Here is a 27,610-nt window from a genome sequence, read left to right as displayed (position 1 = left end):
TATGTGTGTACCCATGTCACGTGCAACCTCTCTCCTGTTGTCTTTTGGCCCCTGGGGATCAGCCAGGGAAAGGGATGGAGGTTCCTGAGTATAGCGGCACCATGAACTGACTCTCTCAGCTGCAGGAGTGCTCTCATGCTGACAGCCTTCTTCCATGCCTCTTCTTTTGGGAGGTTTGCTAATGGCTGTGTGCCACTGAAACTGCCACTCAGAGCTGAATGCCCCATCTTGTTGTGAACTCTAACCCATGCCTCCAACCTTATGGTACCTTCCTGAATACTACTCCTAGACCTGGCCCTGCCCTCCCAGCCCTAGGCCCGCCTGCTCTCTGCTCCTGGCAGTGGGAGTGGGTGCTCTACAGGGGTCACTGGCAAGAGGTGAATGCTGGCAGGCCTATGGCCCAGCTGGCACAGAGCAGAGCGTGTGATTGAAAGTGCTCCAGCTACACGGGTCAGCCTGGTTCACTGAGCCTCTCGGACCCTTGGGAGACACTGAGGGCAGCCAGCGCCTTCCCGTTCTAGCTTTTCTTTTCTTTTCTTTTTTTTAATATTTATTTATTTATTTATTGTGTATACAATATTCTGTCTGTGTGTATGCCTGAAGACCAGAAGAGGATACCAGACCCCATTACAGATGGTTGTGAGCCACCATGTGGTTGCTGGAAATTGAACTCAGGACCTCTGGAAGAGCAGGCAATGCTCTTAACCTCTGAGCCATCTCTCCAGCCCCTTTTTTTTTGTTTTTTTACGACTGGATTTCTCTGTGTAACAGACCTACCTAGTTGTCTTGGAACTAGCTCTTGTAGACCAGGCTGGCCTCAAACGCACGGAAATCCGCCTGGCTCTGCCTCCCAAGTGCTGGAATTAAAGGCAAGTGCCACCACCACCTGGCCTCCATTCTAGCTTTTTTCACCACTGTTAGCCACCCATAGAGTCCTGAGGGGCACAGTGGCACTTTCCACTCAGCTGAGATCAAGTCCTGTCTGCAGGCTTGCAACTTCCGCATTAGCTGCTGAGGGGTGATCATGTGACATGTCTTTGCAGGGCCAGGAGCTGCAGAAATCAGGGACCCTGGAACAGCTGCCACAGCAGGGCCACCATTTGTGGTAGAGGTGTGGATCACAGAACCTTAGATTTCCGATCTCATTCCTTCTTGTGTTCAGCAAAGGCTTATTTACTGAACATTCATTGCATGTTAAGTGCGATGCCAGGAACTAGATTAGCAGGGCCTGTCCCTCACAGATCTTAAAGTTCTGTCTGGAGAAACCGAGTCACTGCGATGTGAAGGGAAATTGCAGGCTCTGTGCTGTAAGAAAGAGGTCTGGTTGAGATTTGGGGACGGGTGGGAGCAGCTCCTTTGGAGGTGGGACTGTAAATTGACCCTGAAACATATAACTGAAGGAAGAAATTCAAGACAGATTAGCAAAGCCCAGGGATGCCGGAGCATGCCAGTAACTCTAGCACTTGGGAGGTGGAGACAGGGATCAGGAGTTCATCCCCAGCTCTACAGTGAGCTTGAGGTCAGCTTGGCCTTTGTGAGCCGCTGGCCCTATGTCCCTCTGCCCTCCCACCTAAATAAACAAATAGATAAATGAGCAGATACACAAAGGGTCCTGTGACAGGAAAAAACTTGAAACTTATAGAGTAAAGAGAGGACTGTAGGCTTGAGCCCTGTGGGAAGACGGAATGTCCGAAGCAGGCAGGACCTTGAAGCTGTGGGCAAGGCTGTTTCTACACTCTAGAGTCCTGGAAAGACTTGTCTAGGTCTGTTTCCTGCTGCCCTAACAGCCCACTAAGACGAGGGAAATCATACATTATAAAAGCTCATTCATCTCCATCCAAAAGGATGGAAAGTCCGGGCATCTGGCAAGAACTTGTGTGCTGTCATGAGGTGGAAGAGCAAGCAAACGTGGGCGAGCGGGGAACATCAGGGAGGTCTAACTCCTTTATCACTACCGCATTCCACGATAACAGCGTCTGTATTCACCAGGGCAGAGGCTCTTTAAAGGTCCTGAGTAACAGTCATGGCTGACTTTCAACCTGAGCGTTGAAGAGACATGCAGATTTAGAAGGAGAGGGATATGGTCACTTCTGCATATGTTTATCGTCTCACAAACATACAAGTGTACCCATCCTCCTGCCCTGGGTCCCAGTTTCACCAGTGACTGGTTTGTAAAAGACAAGGCCAGTGTGTTAATTATTAATTAGAAAGGGGTTGCTTTGGTAATGCAGCTTGTCTGCCATTCTTTTACTTGGGGACCAAGTGGACTCTCAGAAGGACACACTGGATGCCGGGGATTTAAAGCTTTTTTCAGGGTGTTTACCAAGTGTGGGACCTGTCCGTCCTTTTCAGCATCAGACTCCACCATGACGCTGTCCCTTTTGTCCCTGGTCAGTCTCACGTGTCCATGGACATGCCTCGTCAGACCCAGCTGTGCTGCGGGGCGTCCCTGCCTGCAGGAACCTGGGAACAGTGGAGCTCATCCTCTTCAGATCAGTGCCCACCCAGTTAGCGGCCATTCATCTGGGGCCTGGCAAACATACTACCAAGTACTGTGTGCCTGCTATGGACTGGCACCGGCTAGGTGCTCTCAGGTGGAGTCTTACACCCTCTTCAGAGGCAAGAGCCTTGGGTTCTGTCAGGATTCTCCAGGTCTGTGGTTGGACAGGCCTCACCTGAGCCTCTGGTTTTCCATCTCTAAAATGGATTTGACAGCAGTCTTGTCCCACTTCCTGAGTTGTGGGGCTGCTTAGCTTGATGTTAGTTGAGTTTCCACACAGGTAACCACAACTCAGTGGAGAAACAAAACCAGGCTGTCCACTTGGTCCCCTTGCTTCCCTGAGATAGTCCCCCTCACTCTGTGTCCACCCTCCACCCTGGTAGACAGGTCCATATGACACACACCCTTCACTGTTGGTGCTGGCTAGGGAATCGAGGGCCAGAGGAGGCTTTCTTAATTATCCTTCTACAAAGAAACTGAGGCACAGGGCAGGGACTGTTTCCAAACAACTGTCCCCCTGGCCAGGTGTCATGGAAGTGGAGCTGTCTCTGCTCCCCTCTCTCTCCCTGGGCCTGCCAGCTGAAACCGCAGGCCAGCAGCCAAGCCCTCTGGAATTATTTTTAGAAGCCCTACGAGAGAAGACTTGTATTCACGATGCCAGCATGTCAGCACCGTGTGGGAGGGAGTGTGGAGTGTGAGGTCATTCCAGATCAAACTAATACTCTGGTTATTGATTTGTTTTAATAGGACATCAACCAGGAAGTGTATAATTTCCTAGCAACTGCAGGTGCCAAGTATGGTGTGGGCTTCTGGAGGCCTGGATCTGGAATCATTCACCAGGTAACACAGAGCTTAGCCTGTCTGCACGGGCCCCAAGCCCAGGTTTCACTCTGGTAATGAGAGCATACTCCAGGCCTGCTGGGGACTTGAGGCTTAGGAGAGCTGAGCAGGAGTGCTGGGGCCATATCATCCTGAGTACTAGGATTACAGGTATGTATCTGCAGTTTACAGGAGTAGAGATGCTTGAGAGCATATGCAGAGGGAAGAATAGAAGTTAGATGTTTGTTCATACCTGTAGTTAAGTGCTGGCTTTATATGGTACTTTGGAGTTACGTTCACTAATAAGCTGTTTTGTGTATATCACTTTTCTCACAAGTATTAAGTCCAGCTGTGTAGGTAGCTGATCCAGGGGATGTAAAGCCCCATCCTGACTCCCACAGGCTCCAGGTGTTTACATGGTGTGTAGACCATACATACATACATACATTCATACATATAAATAAATAAACAAATCTAAAATAATTTTTAAACATAATTATAATTATTTGTGGTGCTGGGGTATTGAATCCAAAGTCTTATAAATGCAAGGCAAGTACTATACCAGTTGAGCTGTTTTTCATGATAAATTTAAAAATAATAAAGATAGGGGCTGGAGAGATAACTCAGAGGTTAAGAGCATTGCTTGCTCTTCCAAAAGTCCTGAGTTCATTTCCCAGCAACCACATGGTGGCTCACAACTGTAATAGGGTCTGGTGCCCTCTTCTGGCCTGTAGGCATACATACAGACAGAATATTGTATATATAATAAATAAATATCTAAAATAATAATAATAAAGATATTAACTTATTAGTACTTACCACAGCTTTGTGAAATAAGTAGTTTTACTATAAATACAAATGAGGAAATCGAGGCAGAAAAATTAATATCTTCACCCAGTGACAGTTCCTGGCTAATTGTGCAGTAGCGATCTGGCCCTGAGGGAGAGAGTGCTCTGCTCCACCGAGATGCTCTGCAGCCTCTGGCAACAGGGGGCCCTTCCCATCCCTGCCCAGAGCACTGCTGCGTTCCCTTTACAGTCAGGCACTGCAGGGTGGAAGTGCTGATGCATGGGCCATGTTAGCAGGTGCTTTCCCAGAGTCTTCTAAGACTGGTTTCAATTTGGCAGACAGTTTTGTCCACAAAGCCACTATGGTAGGCACACCTATAATCCTAGAACACAGGAGGCTGAAGCAAAAGATTGTTGTGAGTTTGAGGCCAACCTGTGCCACAAAGCTGAATTCTAAAGAGCCTGAGCTACAATGTGAAACCCTTTCTCAAAATAAATAAATAAATGTAGGCCAGGCAGGGTGGCATATACCTTTAATCTCAATATTGAAGGGGGCAGAGGCTGGTAGATCTTTGAGAGTTATATTGAGGCCTTGTTTCCAAAAACAAAATGAAATTTGTGTGTTCATACGATTCAGAGAGGTTCTGCCTTCCTTCCACCAAAGGTGGCTGCTGAGGCCTAGCCTGGTGTATGTTCGTTAAGTACCCATCCTCTGCGTTTCCAAGGTGACTCTATCCCACCTTCACCCCAGGCAGAGCAGCTGACTCAGGCTGTCATCTGACCCTGCTTGGGCCCCTGGCTCTGCCCAACTTTGAGATCAGAGCCAAGAGTGGATTACTGCATTGCCCTTTGGACAGGGCTGCCCAGGTGACAGGGCGGCCATGCCAAACAGCCAGCAAGGACCGGAGCGTATGAAGGCATATGGGCCCACTCTCAGTTGGCCTTTTGTTATGAAGGGCACTCCAGTCCAGGTATCCCTCATTCCATTTTAGTTCAAAGGCCCAGGTCTTTTTGGTAGCTCCTAAACCAAAGCTTGAGACGGTGAGTGCAAGATGCTCATACCTGCCCTTGGCCCCTTCTAAACATTCAGCATTATTTTTTATTTTTTTTTATTTTTTGGTTTTTCGAGACAGGGTTTCTCTGTGGCTTTGGAGCCTGTCCTGGAACTAGCTCTGTAGACCAGGCTGGTCTCGAACTCACAGAGATCCGCCTGTCTCTGCCTCCCGAGTGCTGGGATTAAAGGCGTGCGCCACCACTGCCCGGCTAGCATTATTCTTAAAACATAACATTCCCAGGAACCATGTGTTTTAGTCACTGATCTGTTGTTGTGAAGAGACACCATGACCAAGGCAACTATTATAAGAGAAAACATTGAACTGGGTACTTGTTACAGCTTCAGAGGGTTAGTCCATTTTCATCATGATGGAGGAGCATGGCAGCGTGTAGTGGCTGAGAACTACATCCCAATCCCTAGGCAGAGGTCAAGAGGCTAAGTGCCCAAGGCCTCACAAAAAACAGTAGTTGGTAAAGTGAACACCCAGGCAAGGAGTGGGCTGGACCACCTATGTTCCTATGAGTCCAGACCTCGGAGGCCTTGGACAGTGGGGTAGGACTGATGTGGGTGCCACCCCGGCTCTCTCACCCAGCATCTAGAGAGCACTCATCCCCAGGCTTTCACAGCTAGGAAGAGCTTGTGATGAAGCAGCCCTGGCAAACAAGGCAGGTGATGAGCAAGTTGCTTGTATTCTCAGAGCCATCTGCAGGGTATGAAGGCTTGGGAAGCAGCTTCTCAGACATTGGAGAATCTTGCTACATCTCAGTACTTACTTAATGCCCTGTGGGGACTGAAGCCTGTTCCTGACAGAACTGTCTACCCTGATGAAAAGCCTGGGAGGCTTAGCTCCCAACCTGGGCAGTTCACTGCGTGAGCTGAGAGAATCTGTCGGGAGTTCTTTCTTCATCACACTTGTCCCAGGCCATCGCAGGGCACTCTTACCGTATCCGGAAGTTAAGATGACCTGAGTGTGTGTATTACTATAAATAAGGGGACTGAGGCACAGGGAGGCATTTACAGGCCAAGTCACACAGAGCTGTTCATGAGTCCAGGCCGCCTGGCCATAGAAGAGTAGCTTAAATGAGGCTGCCCCTACCCCACACTTCAAGAATATCTGGGCATGGCTGGGTGGTCTGGGTCAGTGGGGGCAGTGCAGCAGATCCTTTGTTGTGTCCATTTCCGTTCTGTGCTGAGAGCTTTTCAGCTTAATATCTTTGGTTGTTTTTCAGATCATTCTAGAAAACTATGCATATCCTGGAGTTCTTCTGATTGGCACTGACTCCCACACTCCCAATGGTGGTGGCCTGGGAGGCATCTGCATTGGAGTAGGGGGTGCTGATGCTGTGGATGTCATGGCTGGGATCCCCTGGGAGCTGAAGTGTCCCAAGGTAAGGGCTAGGAAAGGACTTGCTCTGGGCTGTGGGGGTGCATGGTGGACTGTGGGTTCCGAATGGCTGAGCCAGGCTAGGTTCTCTTGGGGAGGAGTAGGGCTGAACAAGAGGAGTGGAATGCAAGCGTCATTCCTTGATTCCTACCTGGATCATAGTATGTGGTGCGTAGGGCCTGTAACTGCCTTGCCCACTGTTTCAGGTGATCGGTGTGAAGCTGACAGGCTCCCTCTCTGGTTGGACCTCACCCAAAGATGTGATCCTGAAAGTGGCAGGCATCCTGACGGTGAAAGGTGGCACAGGTGCTATTGTGGAATACCACGGGCCTGGTGTCGACTCCATCTCCTGCACTGGTGAGGATGACAGCCCCACAGTGTCCCTAACTCTGGGCTAGGTCTCATGTGCCTGCAGCAGAAGTTGAAGTGCCCTTCCCTTGAGGTTGTCCAGGCAGGGTGTGGGCTGAGAACAGACCTGTAGCGTGAGGTCAGGCTCGAGACAGCCTGCTGCTCTGACGGAACAGCTGAGACCACTGTACAGAAACAGCAACTTCCTTGTGGCCATGCAGAGTTGGGACCACACCAGCTTTAGCTTCTGCTCAAACTGAACTATACAGACTGGCTTGGATGATCCATAAAAATCCCAGAGATGGATGCCGGGCGGTGGTGGCGCACGCCTTTAATCCCAGCACTCGGGAGGCAGAGGCAGGCGGATCTCTGTGAGTTCGAGACCAGCCTGGTCTACAAGCCTAGTTCCAGGACAGGCTCCAAAGCTACAGAGAAACCCTGTCTCGAAAAACCAAAAATAAATAAATAAATAAATAAAATAAAAAATAAAAAAATAAAAATCCCAGAGATGGGCTGGAGAGATGGCTCAGTGGTTAAGAGCACTGACTGCTCTTCCAGAGGTCCTGAGTTCAATTCCCAGCAACCACATGGTGGCTCTCAGCCATCTATAAGGAGACCTGGAGCCCCCTTCTGGCATTCGGGCACACATGGAAGGAATGCTGTACACATAATAAATAAATAAATCTTTAAAAAAAAAATCCCAGAGACTCTGTAGTAACCTGCAAAATTATTATATCTCGTAGGTAATAAGAGCTCACTCTTACTGTTGTGACCCAGCCCAACTGGGAAGTTACTAACAGGCCCTGACAGAAGCCAAGATGTTTCTGGGCCACACCAGTACTACAAGATGCTCTGGTCCAAACAGTGGTGTCATTCCAATTTTTTTTTTTTGAAATGGATTCTTACTTTGTTGCTCAAGTTGGCCTTAAACTCCCTGAGCTCAAGCAGTCCTCATGTCTGCGCCTCGCAGGTAGCTAGGACTCCAGGCACATACTCTGTACCCAGTTTATTCCATCCTCATCACTCACACTCAGAAAAATATTTATGTAGCATCATGGTGTAGCTATAAGAAGGCAGAGCACCAGGTAAGCAGACCTAGACCGAAGTCCAGTGCTGGCATTTCTTTTTTGTTTTTAAATATTTATTTATTTGTTATATATACAATATTCTGTGTGTATGCCTGCAGGCCAGAAGAGGGTATTACAGATGGTTGTGAGCCACCATGTGGTTGCAGGGAATTGAACTCAGGACCTTTGGAAGAGCAGGCAATGGCCATCTCTCCAGCTCCCAGCATTTATTTCTTTATGATGATCTTGAACCATGCTAAGCAGGGTAGACACAGTAACTTCTAGGCAGTGGCTGGCCATGGCCAACTTTAGTACCCAGTGACTCTGTGCTGTGCTGAGCAGAAAAACCAGATTCTGAGCTCTGAGCCAGAATTCTGCTTATGAAGGCTGAAGTCCTTTCACTGGCCAGGGATGTTGAGGGCTGAGGGCCTATTGTCCTAGGTGGCTTTGTAGGCAGTAAGGCAGTGATGCATCCTTCTGCACGAGGGGCTTTGTGCCCACCTTGCAGGTATGGGGCCCAGCAGCCTCATGCCTTGGGCTCTGTTTCTCCACAGGCATGGCAACAATCTGCAACATGGGTGCAGAAATTGGGGCCACCACATCAGTGTTCCCGTACAATCACAGGATGAAGAAGTACCTGAGCAAGACAGGTCGAGCAGGTGAGCTCATAGGGGCAGAGTGGTGTGAGCACACATCCATGTCCTACTCCTGTCCTGAGGATACGAGTCCTTAGCTGTCCCTGGGCTTGCTGCATGCAGAGGCACAAAAGTTCCTGTAGACAAATGACCAAGTAGGTGTGTGTGATTGCTTCTAATTATGGTGTCTGTACTTCTCTTCAGCCTCTGAAGGGTCTGGCATCTACATTAAATATCCCTGCTATAGGTTATCCATGTGAGTTTCACAGGAAAAGGGGCTGAATTCTGGTCCTTTCTGGTATAGCTCCCTGTGCCCCACACAGGAAGCTCTGGAAGCAACATGGGTCTCTTCTGTATAACTGTTCCCTGACTGAGGGAGCTTCCCAGCTTCCCCCAGCAACTTTCTTGGCCTAGTTTGATTTCTTTGAAGCTCAAAGAAGGAAATAAAGGACTAGAAACTGGGAAGGGAGGGCAGTGTGGGTGAATGGGTAGAAACTACATGTTAGGGGCCCTGGGAAGCTGGGAGCCTCCTGAGTTCACCTGGAGTACCTGTCACTCCTTTCTCCACCCAGTGACTTCTTAAAAATTGTATTCCTTGGCACTGGAAAGATGGCTCAGCCAGTTAAGAGCATGACTGCTCTTCCAGAGGACCCGGGTTCAAGTCCCAGCAACCACATGGCAGCTCACAACTATCTGTTACTCCTGTTTCAGGGGCTCTGAAACCTCCCATGCCAAAACAATACACATATAATACACATAAAATTAAAAAAAATTAAAAATTCTGCTCCTCATGGGTGGGTGATGGTGCACACCTTTAATCCTAACACTCAAGAGGCGGAAGCAGGTAGATCTCTTGAATTCTAGGAGAGCCTCATCTACAAAGCGAATTCCAGGACTGCACAGAGAAACCTCGTCTGGGGGCGGAGGGGGGAGACAGGGAGACTATCTGCTCCACACACGCTGTGTGGTGGGGTGTGCCTGTAATCCAGTGCTCCATTTTTCATACCCTGCATGTCTCCCGATGTCTCCTCATTCTCCATTCACTGACAGCCTCTGCAGAAGGCTGAGTTCCTGGTGGCCAGGGACAGCATCCTATGCTGTTGGATTTGTCCCTCTATTGGCTTAGTTACTGCCTGGAACCTGCTGTTTGGTAAGTGGCAGGTATCTGGCTCAGGTATACAAATAAACAAAGTCTCAGAACCAATTTCTGTTTCATTTTCCTCCTTTGTTGATTCCAGACATTGCCAGTCTTGCTGAAGAATTCAAGGATCACTTAGTTCCTGACCCTGGCTGCCAATATGACCAAGTGATTGAAATTAACCTCAATGAGGTGAGGGCAGGAGTAGGGTTTGGGGGATTGCTGAGGGTGGGACTTTCCATTTTTGGCTGGGCGGATGAGGGGGTGGGTCCTACCAGTACACCCAGCATGGCAGTTGGCCCTTGGTTCCTAGGGCCTAAATCAGGCAGGAATGGGGGATAGGTAGAAGGAGGAGATGGCATATGGCCATGGAGAAAGCAAGTCTGATGTGAGTGTCCATTTGCCACCCCAACTTTAGTGGAGGCCAGGAACTTGACCTGGGGATTCATTTGCTTTGAGTTCTTAGGGCACATTGCAGTGGGTTGGGATGCTGAGGTGTTCAGGGAGCCAGGAAAGGCCTCTAGAGCAACAGAAGCCAGGCTGTGTGAAGTTTAGTGCCAGCCTTGGTTCTGATGCAAGCTGATCTGTCTCTGTAGGCCTCATTTCACCAAGTGTGAAACCCAAGGTGGGTGTGAGCTAAAGGCTGATTCGTGTAGTAATAGTCTGGTGTATTGATGGCAGGCACTCTGCTGTGCACATTACATTCGTTAGTCCTGCATGTGAAAAGCATCTGGCTGTGGTCTGCTGTCAGAAGATTGCAGTAGGAACATTTTTGCTCCATCCTGACCTCTGGTAGTACAGTTGAACCCAGAGCTCTTATCTTCTAGAAAGCACCTTACACAGATCCGTGTCCCCAGCCCTCGTCTTTTTACTCTAAGACAGAGTCTCACTAGTTACCCAAGCTCACCTTGAACTGACTTTGTAACCCAGGTGGATTCTATACTTGCAGTCTGCCTCAGGCTCTCAAGTAGCTGGAGTGCGGGCCTCATCACCAGTGTAGTTTGTTAGGTGAAGGGCTTGTGAGGCTGATGACCCCCATCGTATGTGTACCGTGTAGAGATGAGGACAGCCTGATAGGGCTGGGAATTCAAATGCTGTGTGCGGCCTGTCTCCTGGGACAGAGCTTGAGCCGTGAGAACACGAGGAGCCTTTCCTTTTATAGAAATGTGGGGAATCTGGAGCAAGTCCATCCTCAGTATTTCTGCCTCTCTCTGCTCCTTGCCCTTGTCTTTTCAGCTAAAGCCACATATAAATGGACCCTTCACACCTGACTTGGCTCATCCAGTAGCAGATGTGGGCAGTGTGGCAGAGAAGGAGGGCTGGCCTCTGGACATCAGAGTGGGTGAGTGCCTTTCACCTGGTTGGGTTGGTAGGTGTCTGGGTCAGCAGCTCAGCCCAGAGCTATGGACACTCATCTTTACAGTGCAGGTATGAGTATTCATATTACCCCTGCTTGATATAGAAAGAAACATTTATTGTGATGTAGTGAACATTCACAAGAAGAGTCTTAAAACACCTTTAACTCCAATCCTTAACCAGAAAAATGTTCTTTGAGAATGTTGCTGTGTGGCTGTGTATATGAACATGCACATCTTTCTGTAAGTAGACTTGTGTACGAGCACAAATCAACCAGTCGTGCTGCTGTTTACACGCTTTACCTGTGCGGGTGGGTGCACCGGCTGGGATCTGGCACCGCCTGGCTGTGCAGAGCCTGGGTCCTGCACTCACAAGGCCCTGGTGTGAGTCCTGGCGCTGCAGCTTCGTAGTTGTGCTCTCAGCAAGTTGCTCCAGACACAAACCAAGAGGAAACGAGCTCACTGTTCTTCAGCTGACGCATGGAAGCGTCACTGTGGAGCGGAGGGAGGGCTCAGAGTTGCCAGAACAGTACAGCTCACTGTTACACTCAGCTTCCAGATAAACAAAAATCATTTTCAGTATAAATGTGCCTATGCCACTTGCTAATACACAGTCTCACTTCAGAAAGCAAGCCTGGTTCCCCGTCTGTAACTCAGGAGTGATAGTCGAATTTGCTTCTTTTCTAAGGGTGAAAAAACTTTCTATAGTGTCTAGAATTAAATAATATTACATAAAATGCTCACCCTTACTAGTTTGAAGTAAATTATTTTTTAAAAAGATGGTTTAATAATTAGAAAATAAACTGCTGGCTAGGCTTGGTGGTGCCTGTTTTTAATCCCAGCATCAAGAGGCAGGGCAGTTGAATCTGTGAGTTCAAGGCCAGCCATCTTCCCAAAAAGAAAGAAAAAAAAGTGGCTGCTTTGATAGGGGAAACTTAGTATCAGTAGACAGTATTCTGTCATTCAGTTCTGCTGATGTTTGTTTTGCTTTTTGTTTTGGTTTTTCAAAGCAGGGTTTCTCTATAGCTTTGGATCTGTCCTGGAACTAGGTCTGGTAGACCAGGCTGGCCTCAAACTCACAGAGATCTGTCTCCTGAGTGCTGGAATTAAAGGCATGCGCCACCACCACCTGGCTCTGTACTTTTTTATAACGAGCTTTTTCTTTTTCTGAGACAGGGCCTCGCTATGTAACCCTGACTATATCTTAGAACTATCTATGTAGACTAGACTGGCCTTGAACTCAAAGATCCCCCTGCCTCTGCCTCAAAAGTGCTGGGATTAAAGGCATGAACCACCACCGTACTGCACTCTCTTTGGGTTTTATGTGTACTTAAGCTTATGTAGGGCTGGAGAGATGGCTCAGTGGTTAAGAGCATTGCCTGCTCTTTCAAAGGTCCTGAGTTCAATTCCCAGCAACCACATGGTGGCTCACAACCATCTGTAATGAGATCTAGTGCCCTTTTCTGGCCTGCAGACATACAGACAGAATACTGTATACATAATAAATAAATAAATAAATAAATAAATAAATAAATAAATAAATAAATAAATAAATATTTTTTTAAAAAAGCTTATGTATAAATTGGCGTGACAGTGGTTTTGCTATGACCTGTGTTCAGTGTCATGGTCAGTGAATGTTAGTGACTGGGCCATGAGTAACTTTCTTTATTGTGGATACCTAAGTTGCTTCCAGCCTGTCTATTAGAAATAATCTCTGTGCCAGATCAGTAAGTGAACTCTGTCTAGGTCAGATGGAGACTTCTGCTCACAATCTCCTGACTTGTCTTTACCATCCACAATATACCAGGTTTGATTGGCAGCTGCACCAATTCAAGCTATGAGGACATGGGACGGTCAGCAGCTGTGGCCAAGCAGGCACTGGCCCATGGACTCAAGTGCAAGTCCCAGTTCACCATCACACCAGGCTCTGAGCAGATCCGTGCCACCATTGAACGGGATGGTTATGTGAGTATCCGCCTGTGTCTGCCCCTGGCTTCCTACCATCCCTGCTGATATATGCTTCAGGATAGGACAAGCCATGGCCTGTTGGGCTACGGCAATGCAGACACAGCTTTTCATCCTTCAGGCTGCTGTCTTACTCACTGCCATCAGCCTTGTGCCTGGCCCTGATAGTTTCCTGTCCTCTTTGTCCCCTGCAGGCAAAGATCCTGAGGGATGTAGGTGGCGTTGTTTTGGCCAATGCCTGTGGCCCTTGCATCGGCCAGTGGGACAGGTAAGCAGGTCATCGCTGAGAGGTCAGCCTCTGTCTCCATGGGTTTAGAGTTCCAGAATAAATGCTGGAAAGAAGATTCCAGCCCAAGGGCTCTGGTTCCACAGACTGCTACAAATTAGTAGTCCTTGTCAGACATGGCTGGGCACCCAGATTAGAAAGAGCCTTATAAAAGCCCTGAGCGGTCAGAGACAGAAACCCTGGCAGGCAGGAGAAGCCAACAAAGGCTGCATCCTAGCAGGCAAGCAGTTGTTCTGATGGAGCTGCCCAGGTGAGGAGACTCAGACCTCAGGCTGGACTGTGCCTCTCTTCCTCAGTCTCAGATACGACCAGCGATCTTGAGGTTGTCCCTGTGCAGAGTGCATGAGTCCCTCAGAGGAAGCCACTTTTCAGGGCATTCCCATTCCCCTCCTGTCATGAGCTAGGTGTGCACCATAAGAACTCAGACCAGGCCGGGCGGTGGTGGCGCACGCCTTTAATCCCAACACTCGGGAGGCAGAGGCAGGTGGATCTCTATGAATTCGAGGCCAGCCTGGTCTACAAGAGCACAAGAGCTAGTTCCGGGACGGGCACCAAAACTACAGAGAAACCCTGTCTCGAAAAACCAAAAAAAAAAAAAAAAAAAAACTCAGACCACCTGGCCTCTGGGCAGCCCGCGTGACAGGGCTAGGTATCTCTAATCCTGTCTTCTCTGCTCTGGCAGGAAAGACATCAAGAAGGGGGAGAAGAATACAATCGTCACCTCCTACAACAGGAACTTCACAGGACGCAACGACGCGAATCCTGAGACCCATGCCTTTGTCACATCTCCAGAGGTGAGACTGCATGCCCAGGCTTAGCCTGAAACTACCTTGGGAGTCCTGTTCCTGGTGGGTCAGAGGGTTGGCATTATAGAATGTTCTAGAAAATATAAAAGGACAAAATTAGTCTCTGCTATTAGTCCCTACCCAGCAGCAGTCACCGCTAATGTGAGTTATCCAAGGGGAAGCCATGAGCCATGGCTGACTTGGTGATTTCTGCCTGGGTCTCCCTCAATTTTTATTAATTAATTAATTATGTATACAGTGTTTTGTCTGCATGTGTGTCTACAGACCAGAAGAGGACACCAGATCTCATTACAGATGGTTGTGAGCCACCATGTGGTTGCTGGGAATTGAATTCAGGACCTCTGGAAGAATAGTTAGGGCTCTTAGCCTCTGAGCCATCTGTCCAGCCCGTCTCCCTCAATTCTTAAGGGTCTCAACCATTTAGCACAGTTGGTAGCTATGAATATGGACTATGGCATTTCACTGAGACAAGTCCTTGCTCTCCTGACTACAATGAGCTTGGCTACCATACTTACCTTCCAGGTCCTGTGAGAGGTTATGTGAATTGCTGGCTTAATAGTTGCCCCCCACCCTCTTCCCTTCCTTGTGAGACAGGCATGTCTCAAGCTCGGCTTCTGTGTTCAGTAAAAATGTGCCTTCACTGTTATTATGGTCATTGATCGTCACTGTGGCCACTGATCAGCTGCATCTTAGGCACTGAGTGGCTGCCCCACCTTGCCATCTCCAACACAGGGCCAGTCTCTTGACTTTAGTGTGTGTTCCAGAGCTCTCATTGCTAAGTGAGGAAATGGTTTTCTCTTTTCCTTTGCTGCCAAGCAAGAACATTTCCAGCAGTGAAGCATTTATGTCCTGGGCCTCCTCTCTATCCAGGGCGCCTGCAAGAGACAGGAAAGTGCAATAGTAGTGCTGGCCTAGCCTGGGGGAAGCCATTGTAGAGGCCAAGTGGCCCTTGGGAGCTTGAGTACTCTGCAGGCCCAGTGGCTCATGGTCCCAAAGACAGCCCTACAGTTCTGGCTTCAGAAGAGGGACCTGGGGAGAGGAAGATGCCTCAGTAGGTGAAGTTGTTGCTGCACAAGTCTGAGGGTCTGAGTCTGACTTCCCAGCACCCACATTAAAAAACAAATCCCTGGGGCTTGTTGGCCAGCCAGCATAGGCAAAGAGCAAAGCTCCAGGCTCACCGCGAGACCTGCAGGACCAGCAAGATGACTCAGCAGACGAAAGTGTGTGCTACACATAACCCTGGAGACCTGAGTTCAATGTCCAGAAACACACACCTCATCCCTGCCCTATAAAGATGGGAGATAATCAACCACACAGAATTGTTTTCTGACCCCAACATCTATGTTTTGGCACCCATATGCACACATGCATACCATACACACATTCACACACAATAATAAAAACAATTTTAAAAAAGAGGGGCATATGTAGGTAGGTGTGGGTGTCTGGTGCTAACCAGCAAACTGGACTCCTCCATTTCAGATTGTCACAGCCCTGGCCATTGCAGGAACCCTTAAGTTCAACCCAGAAACTGACTTCTTGACAGGCAAGGATGGCAAGAAGTTCAAGCTGGAGGCTCCAGATGCAGATGAGCTTCCCAGATCGGTGAGCAGATGCTACCATTTTGTATGGTTGGCTGACCATAGGCCCGCCTTGGCCTAGCTGCCTGGGCTCATGTGGGGTGGAGTAACACTGTTACTGAGAACGAGTGAGGTTTGGGGCCAGGGAAGCTTGTGATCTAGGAGACGTCCATGTGGGGATTAAGGACTCAATGCCCATTGTGTCTCCATCCCTTCTGTAGGACTTTGACCCAGGGCAGGACACCTACCAGCACCCCCCCAAGGACAGCAGTGGGCAGCGAGTGGATGTGAGCCCTACCAGCCAGCGCCTACAGCTCTTGGAGCCTTTTGACAAGTGGGATGGCAAAGACCTGGAGGACCTGCAGATTCTCATCAAGGTTGGTACTAGCCATACGCAAGCATTGGGCATGACTGACCCCATGGGAGCAGAGAGGCTGGTTGCCAGGGGAAAGAGATCACAGCAGCCTGTAGTTCCCCTTCTCCATGGCTCTGGGCTGGACAGACCTCAGCCATGTGGTGTGGTGAATGCGTCACGTGTGACTTAGCTCAGCTCTAGACTCACAAGATTCCACAGCATTCCTATGGGTCATTACCAGATAGGGACTGTTCGGGAGCTTGACCTTTCTAGTGTGGTCAAGGCCTCAGACTCATGTCTGACAATAATTTATGGGCTTACTAAGGGGTGTCCAGGCACGCCTGTGACAGCCAGTATTTAGCTTGTGTGAGCCAGGGCCCAGACATGACTTCTCGCTCCTTTGTCTGGTGTGGAGTCGCTGATCTCCCACCGTAGGCAGCTTAGCTGAATAAGCACACAGCTGCATCTGTCCTCCATGTCTAACCTATCCCGGGAGAGAGCATCCTGTCGTGGAGACACTGGAGCTTTTGATGGGGTGGGCATGGGAACACCAGGACTCGCTCCACAGACAACAGGTTCTAGGCCAGACATAACCCTCATCTACCCTCATAGTTCTGGTCACTGTTGCCTGTCTCTGGAAGGCTTCTCCCTTCATCCAGTACTCAGGTCTAACCTGGCCTGTCTTCTCTGTTCACCCACCCAAGGTCAAAGGGAAGTGCACCACCGACCACATTTCTGCTGCTGGCCCCTGGCTCAAGTTCCGTGGCCATCTGGACAACATCTCTAATAACCTGCTCATCGGCGCCATCAACATTGAGAACGGCAAGGCCAACTCCGTGCGCAATGCCGTCACCCAGGAGTTTGGTCCTGTCCCCGACACTGCTCGATACTACAAGGTAGACCAGCATTGTCTGGTGGAAACGGTGTTGGCAGCCACTCTCCTGAGGGCTGGGGCGGGGAGTGGGGGGGAGACATACCTGGAGAAAATTGCTCTCCCAGCACCCAAGAGACCCTGCCCTGGAGTTAGGAGTCACAGCAGGTGTTTGACCCCAGACCAGAGAGGTTGAAGGAAACAAAGTGAAGCTCTGAAAAGCCACAGGTGGTTTCACAGAACCCAGGCCTGAGCCAGGGTCCCACCTCATTTTGTTTCTTTGAAACCCTGGCTGTCTTGGAACTCGTTCTGTAGACCAGATGGCCTGGAGATCCGCCTGCCTCTGCCTCCAGAGTGCTGGGATTAAAGCTGTGGGCCAGCACCGCCACTCTTTTTGTATATATGGGTTTTGCCTACATGTGTTTGTTCACCATGTGCATGTCTGGTGTCCTCATTGGCTAGAAGAGGACTCCTACCCCCACCCCTTAGAATTGGAGTTAGATATGATTGTGAGCTGCTGCATGGGTGCTAGGATTAGAACCTGGGTCCTCTGAAAGAGCCACAGGCGCTCTTTACTGTGGAGCCATTTCTTCAACCCTGGTCCACTTCTTGGAAGGTCCAGACTGTCTAGGATAGTGTGAGGGTCATCTGGCACCTCCTTGTGGCTGACTGGGACAGTGCAGGTGCTTACGGAACTGTAGTCTCCTCAAGTCCATACTATTGACTGTACAACTAAATGTCCCTCCGGTGCCTCCAAGGCCCTAGTGAGTCTCCTGCTCCCACTGTGCAGCCACGGCTTGGCTCTCAAAAATGGAGCCTCCGCCCACCCTGCCTCTGTACTGCTCCTTGACGGCTAGCTGCTTCCTTGTCCACTGCCTGCTCCCTTGGGGCCTTTATCTGGCCTAATTCATTTCAAGTCCAGCTGCTCGTGAGCAACAGCAAAAGAACTGCCCCCTCCTGACTCTGAACGTCAACTTGCCCAAGGTTAGGCAGGTACAGGCAGCACCCTCAGCACTGTGTCCCCATTACCTGACAGAAACATGGCATCAGGTGGGTAGTGATCGGAGATGAGAACTATGGTGAAGGCTCCAGCCGGGAACACGCAGCATTGGAGCCTCGCCACCTCGGGGGCCGGGCCATCATCACCAAGAGCTTCGCCAGGATCCACGGTGAGCCAGACCCTTGGGTGCTGCTCCTCACTCTAGGCCCTAGGTCACCTACTGTCAGTGGACAACTTGGGCCTGGAGTCCATGCTCCCATATTCCACGTAGCCTGTCCCCACCTACCCAACACCAAGTTGGCATTGACCAAATCTGATGCTCGCAGCCCCCCACCAACACTGGTGGTGGTTCTAAGCTTGTCGGTTGAAATCCAAGGCACTAATACAAGCCTGCCTGGACTGCTACTGGGGAAAGAAGGGCTGGGACCCAGAGGACTTGGGCACTATAGTCACTGCCTGATTATCCCCAGCAGGACTGGGTTGAGGGTCTATCTCCTGGTGTTCTAGAGAATACTCCTCGGCTAGTTAGGAGTATTCTTTTTGACTTTTTAACTTCATCTATGTCTTCCAGAAACCAATCTAAAGAAGCAGGGCTTGCTGCCCCTCACCTTTGCTGACCCCTCCGACTACAACAAGATCCATCCAGTGGACAAGCTGACCATTCAAGGCCTGAAGGACTTTGCCCCTGGCAAGGTCAGGGGGATAGGAAGGAGGGCAGGCAGACTGGGGATCTCTTAGGCAGTTGGGGTTGGATAGTCCCTTGCTTCTTGTCCTACTATAACCAGCCATGCCATATTTACGGCTCTTAGAAATCCTGTTCCACCCAGCTGAGACCCATTACTCCTGGCCTGGCACTCAGTGCCCAAATAGATTGCCTGATGCAATGTCTTGGGCCTTCCCAGTGCCCAGTGAGGACTGTGTTCCTAGGAGCACCCTCCACTCCCCACCCACATGCGTCTCTCCTTTGCAGCCTCTGAAATGCATCATCAAGCACCCTAATGGGACCCAGGAAACCATCCTCCTGAACCACACCTTCAACGAGACTCAGATCGAGTGGTTCCGCGCAGGCAGTGCTCTAAACAGGATGAAAGAGCTGCAGCAATAAGGAAGGTCCAGGTGGGCTATCGTGTCCCTCTAGACCTTGCTGGGTGTCAAAAGTACAAGTCCATGTGCATCATCGTCAGAGCTGGTCTGTCCAGCATGGCCTCCAGCTCTAAGATGGTGACCGGACCTGCTTCCTGCTCTCCTCATCCTCAGCCCACTGAGCGAGCCACCATGGAGGGCACTAAAGATTATGTCCCAGCCCCGGCCTTCCTTTTCAGTGTGATTCGTCCTTCAACAGCCCATGCACCTGTATTTATTTTTAATGACAGCACTCCTAAAGAAGTTTTATCCTGCCTGATCATTTCACTGGTGGCTGAAGGATTTTAGAGAACCTTCTGTTCTTACAAAAAAAAAAAATCCAAATCCATTGACTGTTCTGTGTGAGTGGTTGGTATCCGCGACTATCAGCTTGTGCTCAGGGAGACTTAAGCCAAGGTCAGCAGAGGCCTCACCAGGCCTGGGTTATTAAAGCAAAGTTGGGATAACTGCAGTCGGCTAGAGCTTCAGGGACCCAGAGCTGCCTCCACCACTCCCTGGGGACTGATGCACTAGATCTGGTCTCTAACTACCCTGAGAGGAGGTGCAGCACCTATCTTTAATCCCAGCGCCCAGTACTTGAACTTGGAGAGCCACCTGCCTCTGCCTCCCAAGTCCAGCCTGAACTAGATAAAGCAGCCTGAAAACTAACGCCGTTTGCCAACCCTCGCCTCTGCAGAAGGGTGGGGCCTCTTCCTTAGGCAGCATCAGATGGGAAGACCCAGGCAGGCCAAGGGGGTCTGTCACAAAATAGTACTTATTACACAAGTGTTTCAGTGCCATTGGAGAAAAGGACAGCAGGGCTTGGCAGTCATTTGCCGAGACGTGGGGCATCACAAACCCCATACTTGTCCCAGCTGAGGCGGCAGCAACGCCAGGCTTCTTATAAGGTAGCCCTAGGACAGTAATCCCACAGCCTCCATTTCCTAGGCAAGGAGTTGGTTTGGCTCACTGGGGGGTGGGGGAGGGCGCTACTCGTTCTAAATGCTGGGGGAGGATGGCTGTAGCCTGGTGCCTCTACCTCTACTACAGAGCACAAGCTCAGCAGAGGCAGTCTGCCCTCATAAATGCCCAAGTCCTACAACTGTCGAGCTTGGGAATGCTGTCCCAGGTTGTCAATTTGGTGACCTTAGATCATGCCAGCTATTGAAAGGAGGGTTACTGCTGCTGTCATTATTTATTAAATTTTCTTCTGTCACTGAAAACCAGAAGTTCACAAGAAAGGATAGGACGGGCCTAGCTCATCCTATTGTATCCTAGTAGTACAATAACCTGCCTCACATGGAAGAGGTCCTGGGTTCCATCCTCAGCACTGAAGAAATAAACCAGTCCTTGTGCTGGGGAAGTTGGTAGAGTGCATGCCTGGTGTGCACACAGCCCTGGCTCCATCCTACCACATAAACTCAACGTGGGGGTGCACGTGCACTCAAGAGGTAGAGGCTGGAGGATCAGAAACTCAAGGCTCTATGCTGCACGGCAAGTGAGAAGCCAGCCTGGATCAATGAGACTGTCTGGAAACAAAAGCAATCCAGTGCAGAGGACCAGAGCTCGGGAAGACACGTGGGTGGTACTCCTGGTTCCACCCAGCCTAGCTCTGGGAAGCACTCCTCACAATCTGCATATGCTCCACTTTGTCAGGTCTGGGCAGGGTCTTCAGGCCGGCCAGTCACTGTTAAGCTCCAGGGCTAATTGCTGGTCCACCAGGAGAGAAGGCCCAGGCCCGGCTCACTGATAGATCCCTGTTAGCGAAAAACAGGCACACTTGTCACCATTCAGCTGCACTGCCCAGGACAGGAGGCCCAGTGGGCCCCCCCCTGTATCACCCAGCAGGCCCAGCACAGGCAAAAGGAAGGTCGGGAGTCCTAACAGTCAGGAGGCTGTAGAGAGACTGGGAACCACAGTGTCACTCCTGCCCCAGCTCTCCAGGTTCTTAGGAAAAAGCTAACTTATTGGCCCCATGGCCTCAAGTGGGATCAGGTAATCCTTCCTCAGCCATAGACCTGTCTTTCTGAGCCCCCCAAAGTCACACCGAGGGAGGAACCCAAGATCCCCTTTCCCTGGAACCCTGCTCTAGTCTCCACTTTAACCTCTCTAACCCCTCCGTGGTTTTCTTTCCTTCCCTTAAAAGATCTCCATGACATAATCCAGTCTGAGCTGTCCCTCTGGGGGCATAGGGCATACTCCCATCTAGCCTGCCCAACACCCACAGCAACATTGTCACCTCAGCCCCAGTCCACAAAAGCAGGCTAAGAAGTGACAGGTGACACTCATAAGACATCTGACCTGCTAAGGAGGGGGCTCTAGAAGTGGAACTCCAAGAAAGCAGCCTCCTTGCTAGGTGTGGTGGTGCGCATCTTTAATCCCAGCACTTGAGAGGCAGGCAGATCTAAGTTTGAGGCCAGCCTGGTCTACAAGAGCTAGTTCCAGACATACACCCTGTCTCGACCCCCCCCCCCAAAAAAGAAAGAAAGCAACCCCCCATCAGCTTACCACAAGCGTGTACGGCGCTTCCTTCTTTGGCAACTCCTCGCTGGAAGAGGCAGCCTCAGCTGAGTTGGGTCCTGTGGGGGACGTGTCCACAAAGCTCTCATCCACTACCCTGAAGCGGATCTCCTCACCAGTGTCCATGTACAGGTCATGAGCTCCTTCCTCAGTCTCATACTCCCACACCCAGACTTGTTCCGCCTCGTCACTGGAGACCAAGGTCAAGGCCACAACCACACTCTGCAGGTTCAGGAGGCAGAGGGTCCTCAGAAGTACTTACCCAAGTTAGAGCCAACTCCAGGCTGGGAATCCCAGGAAAAGCTGCTGCTGTTCCTTGGAAAGGAGTTAGTTGTGCCAGGACCCAAGTCTGGACATGAGAATGAAGCCCCACACGCTTCATTCAAGCCTTAACTAGTTTGACAGGAAGGTCATGGCTCCCCTGGTCTCCAGAAAATGAGGTAGGTTTAAAAGGTACCTGCCTGAGGAAAACCAGGCTAGGCTAGATTTGCCGACAATTCAGTCCCTACCCCTGCCCTGCAGAGGCCTGGGAGTGAGCAGAGGCTGATCTGTGCTTCCCCCACAGCCTGCAGAGCCACACTGCCCTCTAGTGGCACACTGCAACCTCCATGTCAGGTGACTGCTGGGAGCTCTGAATACAGTTGTGACAAGCCAGCTGAGCCTCTCCCAAGACCACTGACTGTCCCATTAAAAACAGCCCAGATGTAGGGAAGAGCGCAGGGGCTCTGCACTCCAGCTCCTAGGGGGAGGATCTCTGAAATGACTCCTGCAGGTCAGAGTGGAGCAGGGGACCTGGTGCTTCACACCAGCAGTGGCAGATCACAGAGCCCGGATCACCACAGGAGCGGGGATGTCAGCTGCCCCATTAACCTTGAGAGGATACAATTTGGCAGGCTGCTGCAGTGACTCGGGGGGGATGAGAATGTCATCGAAGAACCCCAAAGAGACTGGAAGAAATGAACATGATGGCATGGGATGAGAACTTCAAAGGGACAACAGAAGAGATGGCTGGACACTGCAAGTCCCTTTCCCAGTGCAGCCCAAGTGTCCCCAGGGCAATCTGCCCCTCCTTCCTCAAAGCCCCATATCTGTAACCATACCGCCAACAAGTGCTGAGCAGCCCTGGGCAAAGCTCCAAGGATCTAGTTCTCTACCCTGAGTGCTCACCGAGAGCCATATGGACTGTGCGCCCGTCACCTCTGCCTGCTCAGTAGCCACCCTAAGATCCGAAGCTGTAGCCTTAGAGTGAAACCTGACAGTTGGATGAGGGGACAGGGCACCTCGCTTGGTCCGCAGACACACCCACCCCGCTGCGCCCCACCCCAGCAGTCACCCTCCCTTACCGTGCACACCCTCTGGGCTGCAGCCTTTGATCTTTCCAATGAGGATTTCGTCCAGGAACGGGTGGAACACCACATATCGGAAATGGACTGGAAAAGAAGGGATACTGTTGTCAGTTACACCAGACCCTCCATGGTGGCCATGGAGCCTGGGGCTGATCACGTTCGCCTATGTCCACCTCTCTGCCAGCACACTTACCCAATGGTCCATGCCAAGTCCTCCTGCAGGTCAACACCTGTCTGCTAAGCCAGAGAACCGACCCTCTATCTCTTCTGCAAGGTCACAGCTTGGTCTCCAAAGGGACCAAGCTCCTGCTGCCCTGGACTAAGGCTGGTTTCCAAGTCCATCTCAAGTCACACCTGAACCTTGATTCTGGACCACTAGTGACTCCAAAGTCAATTCCAAACTCCCCGTCCCCCAGCAAGCTCACCTTCAGCACAGCCAATCTGCGATAGGATGCTAAAAACGCCAGACACAGCTGGGGAGTCTTCAGGGGTCCTCAGGCCTTCTTGTCCTGTGTGCTCCCCACTCACCTGAATCCAAGGGAAAGGCTGGCTGCTGGCCTCAGCAGAAGCCACACCTCTCAAACAGGAAGATGTTCTCTGCCATTAGCCAAGCACAACTATGAACTGTCTGGGCCAGCCACGTTTCCAACACACGAGGAAGAGGCAGCTCAGAGGCTGGGGTGCCACTCTTAACTACACAGCTCCCCTGCCTATTCGGTCACGGGAAGCCTCTAGGTCAGTGCTTCTCAACCTTCCTAATACTGCAACCTTTTCATACACGGACCCCAACTATAAAATTATTTTTGCTGCTACTTCCTAACTGTAATTTTACAACTTATGAATCGTAATTAACTACCGGATGTACAGGATATCTGCTATGCGACCCAAAGGGGTCATGACCCACCCTAGATGTCTCTCGCCCGACAAGGCCACCAGGTTGAATGCGCCTTCCTCAGACTCGCTCCTAGCACAGGCTTCTTCTACCAGGGCTCCTTCAGGTAGCCTACCTTGCCCAGCTCTGCCACCTGCCTTCCTGCACACTACCCCGTGAGGTGACAAGCATCCTAAAGGTGACTGAGCCTTCTACTAACTTTCCAGAATGCACCCCGGAGCAGACATGGGCCGCTTACCCACAGGACGAAAACACATTGCCCCCCACAGCACCTAGCATTCAGCTCAAAGCCTCCGCCAGGTTAGTTTGGCGCAGGCCTACAAGGAGAGGACAGCATGTAAAGCAGGGCCCAGGGCCTAAGCAGTGAGCAGCCCATGTGCGCTGACAATGAACACACACCTTTACTGTACAGTGTACACACGCACACGCACACACACACGGCACAGTAATCAGCCTCCAAAAGGAAGGCTGAACCGGGCGATGGTGGCGCACGCCTTTAATCCCAGCACTTGGGAGGCAGAGGCAGGCGGATCTCTGAGAGTTCGAGGCCAGCCTGGTCTAGAAGAACTAGTTCCAGGACAGGAACCAAAAAGCTACGGAGAAACCCTGTCTCGAAAATCAAAAAAAAAAAAAAAAAAAAAAAAAAAAAAAAAAAAAGAAAAAAGAAAAAGAAAAGGAAGGCTGAAGCTGGGCATGGTGGCACACACCTTTAACCCAGCACCTTGGAAGCAGATCTCTGTGAGTTTGAGGCTAGCCTGGTCTACATGATGAATTGTTACAGGACAGCCAGGGAGACCCCGTCTTAAAAGACAACAGCCAAGGGCTAGAAGATGTGGCCCAGTTGTGGAACACTCAATGACATGAGGCCCTGGGTTTCCACCCCAGGACTGTACTCCATTCCCACCCCAGCAGGGGGCAGCGGAGGGAGGGCAGAACTACTTGAATCATTTGCTCTTAGCAGCCATAAGCAGATGTATTCTATTATACGAACTCTACATCCTGGGGACGCGTACTCCACACTCTTGGGAGTTTCTGGGAAAAGAACAAATACCTGGATACACTCACATGAGGCACTAAAGAGGCCACGACTCCAAAGAAGGGCCAGCAAAATGGTTCAGTGGAAAAAGAGGCTGTGACCAAGTCTGACCACCAGAGTTTGATCACCAGGACCCAAATGGTGAAAGGAGAGGAAAGACTAACAAAGCTGACCTTCTGAGGAGGAAGCGGGGCTTGGCCCGATGCTCTCGATGCTCTCGCAGTGCTCATGGCCCTCAAGAGCTTCCCACTGTGTGACAGGTAAATGTAGCTGCCCAGCCCCCATCCCAGGAATCAGAGCCAGAAGCACAGGTCTGTGGGACGTACTTACTCCAAGGGTCAAACTTTACACAGCTCCCTCGGTGAAACAAGAGACCCAGGGTGAGCAGGGTCTAGGGGACAATACAAACCAATACTGGAGACCAAGTGTCAGATATCACCAAGGGAAAACAGGCAGCATTTCCTTAAAGCTAATTTGTTTCTGGTATTCCTGAAGTAATTAGCACCTGCCTCTTGGACAACAGGTTCTTGTCCAAGAACAGAGCCTGCCCAGCTCAGCAGTGTTCCCTGAGAACAGAGGCCTTGCCCTTGTCCAAGCGCGGAGCCAAGCTCAGCTTGGCACTCCTCTCTGAGAACAGGGCTACTCATAGCTGTTTCCATGCTCTGGGCTTGCTCATGAAAATTCCTAGGCCAAACAAAGACAGCCTACTTTTGCTGGGGCTCTCTGCAGAGCTCAACGCCATGTCAACTAACTAGTCTCAGGATGACCGCACAGATCCCAGGCTGCCTCTGCCCACTCCAGAATGCTCAACCACCCGTCCCTGGGCTGAGAGGCTGACCAACATGGACAAAGATAAGGTTCCCCACTGTGCCTTGTGTGTCTGTCACAGGACTCTTTGCCTCTGCCGTATTTCCGGGCTGACACTGCAAGCCCTGGGCAAGCTGAGGACACACATTCTACCCAGGGCTGAAGACAGGGTGCAGAGTTCCTCCAGGCCGTCCTGCTGCTGGCACCATGCAAGCAGGCTAGGAGTCCCTACATCCTCCAGGGAAGACACCTAAGCTGACCAGCCCCTCCCACCACCTCCCCAGGTCCCGCCCACCACCCTCTCACCCCCACATGCACATCCCTTTCAGTTTTACTACACTTTCCCTCACAAGGGGAAAGTCTGTCTCTCCATTCCTCAGTCTTAGCCATGTGACAGCTCTTGGTCAGTGGCCTCTAGGCAAGGCTGAAGACATACTTAGGCACTGAACTTCAGAAACAACCACACCAGACACTCCAGCCCTGGCCAAGACCTGCCCAGAATAGCACCACCCAAGGAAGCCCCAGAACCAACAGAAACAAGCAATGCCACACTTCCTCGGTGCCCAGGCCCCATCTTGAGCTCTACTATATTATTTGGGTTTTTTTTTTATTATTTTATTTTCAAGACAGAGTTTCTCCGTAGCTTTTGGTTCCTGTCCTGGAACTAGCTCTTGTAGACCAGGCTGGCCTCGAACTCACAGAGATCCGCCTGCCTCTGCCTCCCGAATGCTGGGATTAAAGGCGTGCGCCACCACCGCCCGGCGAGCTCTACTATATTAATGTCTTAGTCCTCCTGGCGGTCCTAAGGTATAGAAGCTACTATCGCTGTTAGCCCAGGCTGGCCTACAACTCCTGGTCCTACTGCTTCCACTTCCCAAGTGTTGGGATTACAGGTACGGATCACATCCCTGCTCAGAGGAGGGACGGACGGACGGACGGACGGACACACACACCATGTGGAGATCAGAGGAAAACTGTGTGCAGTCAGGTCTCTCCTTCCATCTTCTAGTGAGTTCTGGGTATCAAACTCAGGTCTCTAGATTTGTACAGCAAGCACTTTTACCCCTGAGGCACTCGCTGAGCCCAGTTTTAATTGCTGTGGCCTACCTGCCCCTCCAGGTCCCCAGACCTCACTAGGCCACTCTACCCTCCCCTTCTGCTCTCCGCTCAGGGTCCTTGCCCAGCACTCCTTCTCACCACACTCATGAAGCAATGAGTGGCCTGAGGGCTGGGCAAGGATCGGGGGCACTGGATGGAACCCAAGGGACCCGAAGGTTGAACCACAATCCCAATCTCAAAACCGTAGCAGCCTTGAGACTCTTCCCATCCACACTGCTGTCTGACAGGAAAGGAAACTGAGGCCCAGAGGGGACAAGAGTACCCATGGTCACAGAAGTAAATTCCTAGCAGAATTAGGCTGGGGTCCAGGTCTCCTGCCACCCCAAGAGGCATGACAACTTGATCTTTTGCTACAGAAAAATGAGTCCCAAGAAATATGGCACCCTAGGAAGAGAAGGCACCCACCTTTGGTGTGTGAGGCTCCGTCCCCTGGGAATACATAGGCATCTTCCAGCTTGGTGATATCAAACAGACAGATGCAGAGTCCCACGTTGTACACGACCTGTGCACACACGTGCATACATACAGTGACCCCAGGGTCCAGCATCTCCAAAACCCTCCTCCTTATAAGCGAGCTTCGCGTTCCCCTTGTTCTAGAGCTAAGACTCTGCAGGAGCTGACTGTTAGGGACCTCACGACACAGAACTCTGGAAAGAGCAGGGCTGGAACAACCAGCCACTCCACCTCACTGTGGGACCACCAAGGACACTGCTTTGCCTTTCTGAGCCTCAATTTTCCCATGTTCAACAATGAGTCACCAGAAGCCGGGCGATGGTGGGGCACGCCTTTAATCCCAGCACTCGGGAGGCAGAGGCAG

At 50.8% G+C, this 27,610-nt stretch overlaps 2 protein-coding genes across 3 annotated transcripts in view; one reads left to right on the top strand and one right to left on the bottom strand.

Moving 5' to 3' along the window:
• Aco2 (aconitase 2) overlaps window positions 1–19,424 on the top strand; it is a 39,147-nt gene extending 19,723 nt beyond the window's left edge. The window contains exons 4-18 of the mRNA XM_005354480.2: window positions 3,248–3,340; window positions 6,391–6,549; window positions 6,752–6,902; window positions 8,515–8,619; window positions 9,834–9,925; window positions 10,970–11,075; window positions 12,896–13,053; window positions 13,248–13,321; window positions 14,022–14,133; window positions 15,628–15,750; window positions 15,947–16,102; window positions 16,785–16,976; window positions 17,988–18,120; window positions 18,523–18,644; window positions 18,922–19,424. Of these exons, the coding sequence (XP_005354537.1) occupies window positions 3,248–3,340; window positions 6,391–6,549; window positions 6,752–6,902; window positions 8,515–8,619; window positions 9,834–9,925; window positions 10,970–11,075; window positions 12,896–13,053; window positions 13,248–13,321; window positions 14,022–14,133; window positions 15,628–15,750; window positions 15,947–16,102; window positions 16,785–16,976; window positions 17,988–18,120; window positions 18,523–18,644; window positions 18,922–19,056 (1,911 nt within the window). The 3' untranslated portion in view covers window positions 19,057–19,424. The remainder of the gene's footprint in view (window positions 1–3,247; window positions 3,341–6,390; window positions 6,550–6,751; window positions 6,903–8,514; window positions 8,620–9,833; window positions 9,926–10,969; window positions 11,076–12,895; window positions 13,054–13,247; window positions 13,322–14,021; window positions 14,134–15,627; window positions 15,751–15,946; window positions 16,103–16,784; window positions 16,977–17,987; window positions 18,121–18,522; window positions 18,645–18,921) is intronic.
• Window positions 14,479–27,610, bottom strand: part of Polr3h (RNA polymerase III subunit H) — a 16,904-nt gene continuing 3,772 nt past the window's right edge. Inside the window, exons 2-6 of one of the 2 annotated variants that reach the window (XM_026782803.1) lie at window positions 27,199–27,295; window positions 22,937–23,023; window positions 22,477–22,540; window positions 21,582–21,783; window positions 14,479–15,020 (exon numbers count right to left, since the gene is read on the bottom strand). In XM_026782803.1, coding sequence (XP_026638604.1) covers window positions 14,988–15,020; window positions 21,582–21,783; window positions 22,477–22,540; window positions 22,937–23,023; window positions 27,199–27,295 — 483 coding nt within the window. In that variant the 3' untranslated portion in view covers window positions 14,479–14,987. Of the gene's footprint in view, window positions 15,021–20,244; window positions 20,831–21,581; window positions 21,784–22,476; window positions 22,541–22,936; window positions 23,024–27,198; window positions 27,296–27,610 lie in introns of those variants that run through there. The other variant, XM_005354478.2, reaches the window with a different exon arrangement.

Source organism: Microtus ochrogaster, chromosome 15, assembly GCF_000317375.1.
Source record: "Microtus ochrogaster isolate Prairie Vole_2 chromosome 15, MicOch1.0, whole genome shotgun sequence".
In the NCBI taxonomy this organism is placed as follows: domain Eukaryota; kingdom Metazoa; phylum Chordata; class Mammalia; order Rodentia; family Cricetidae; genus Microtus; species Microtus ochrogaster.
The sequence above is the reverse complement of the archived record's forward strand: the minus strand, read 5'-3'. Positions and strand labels throughout refer to the sequence as shown.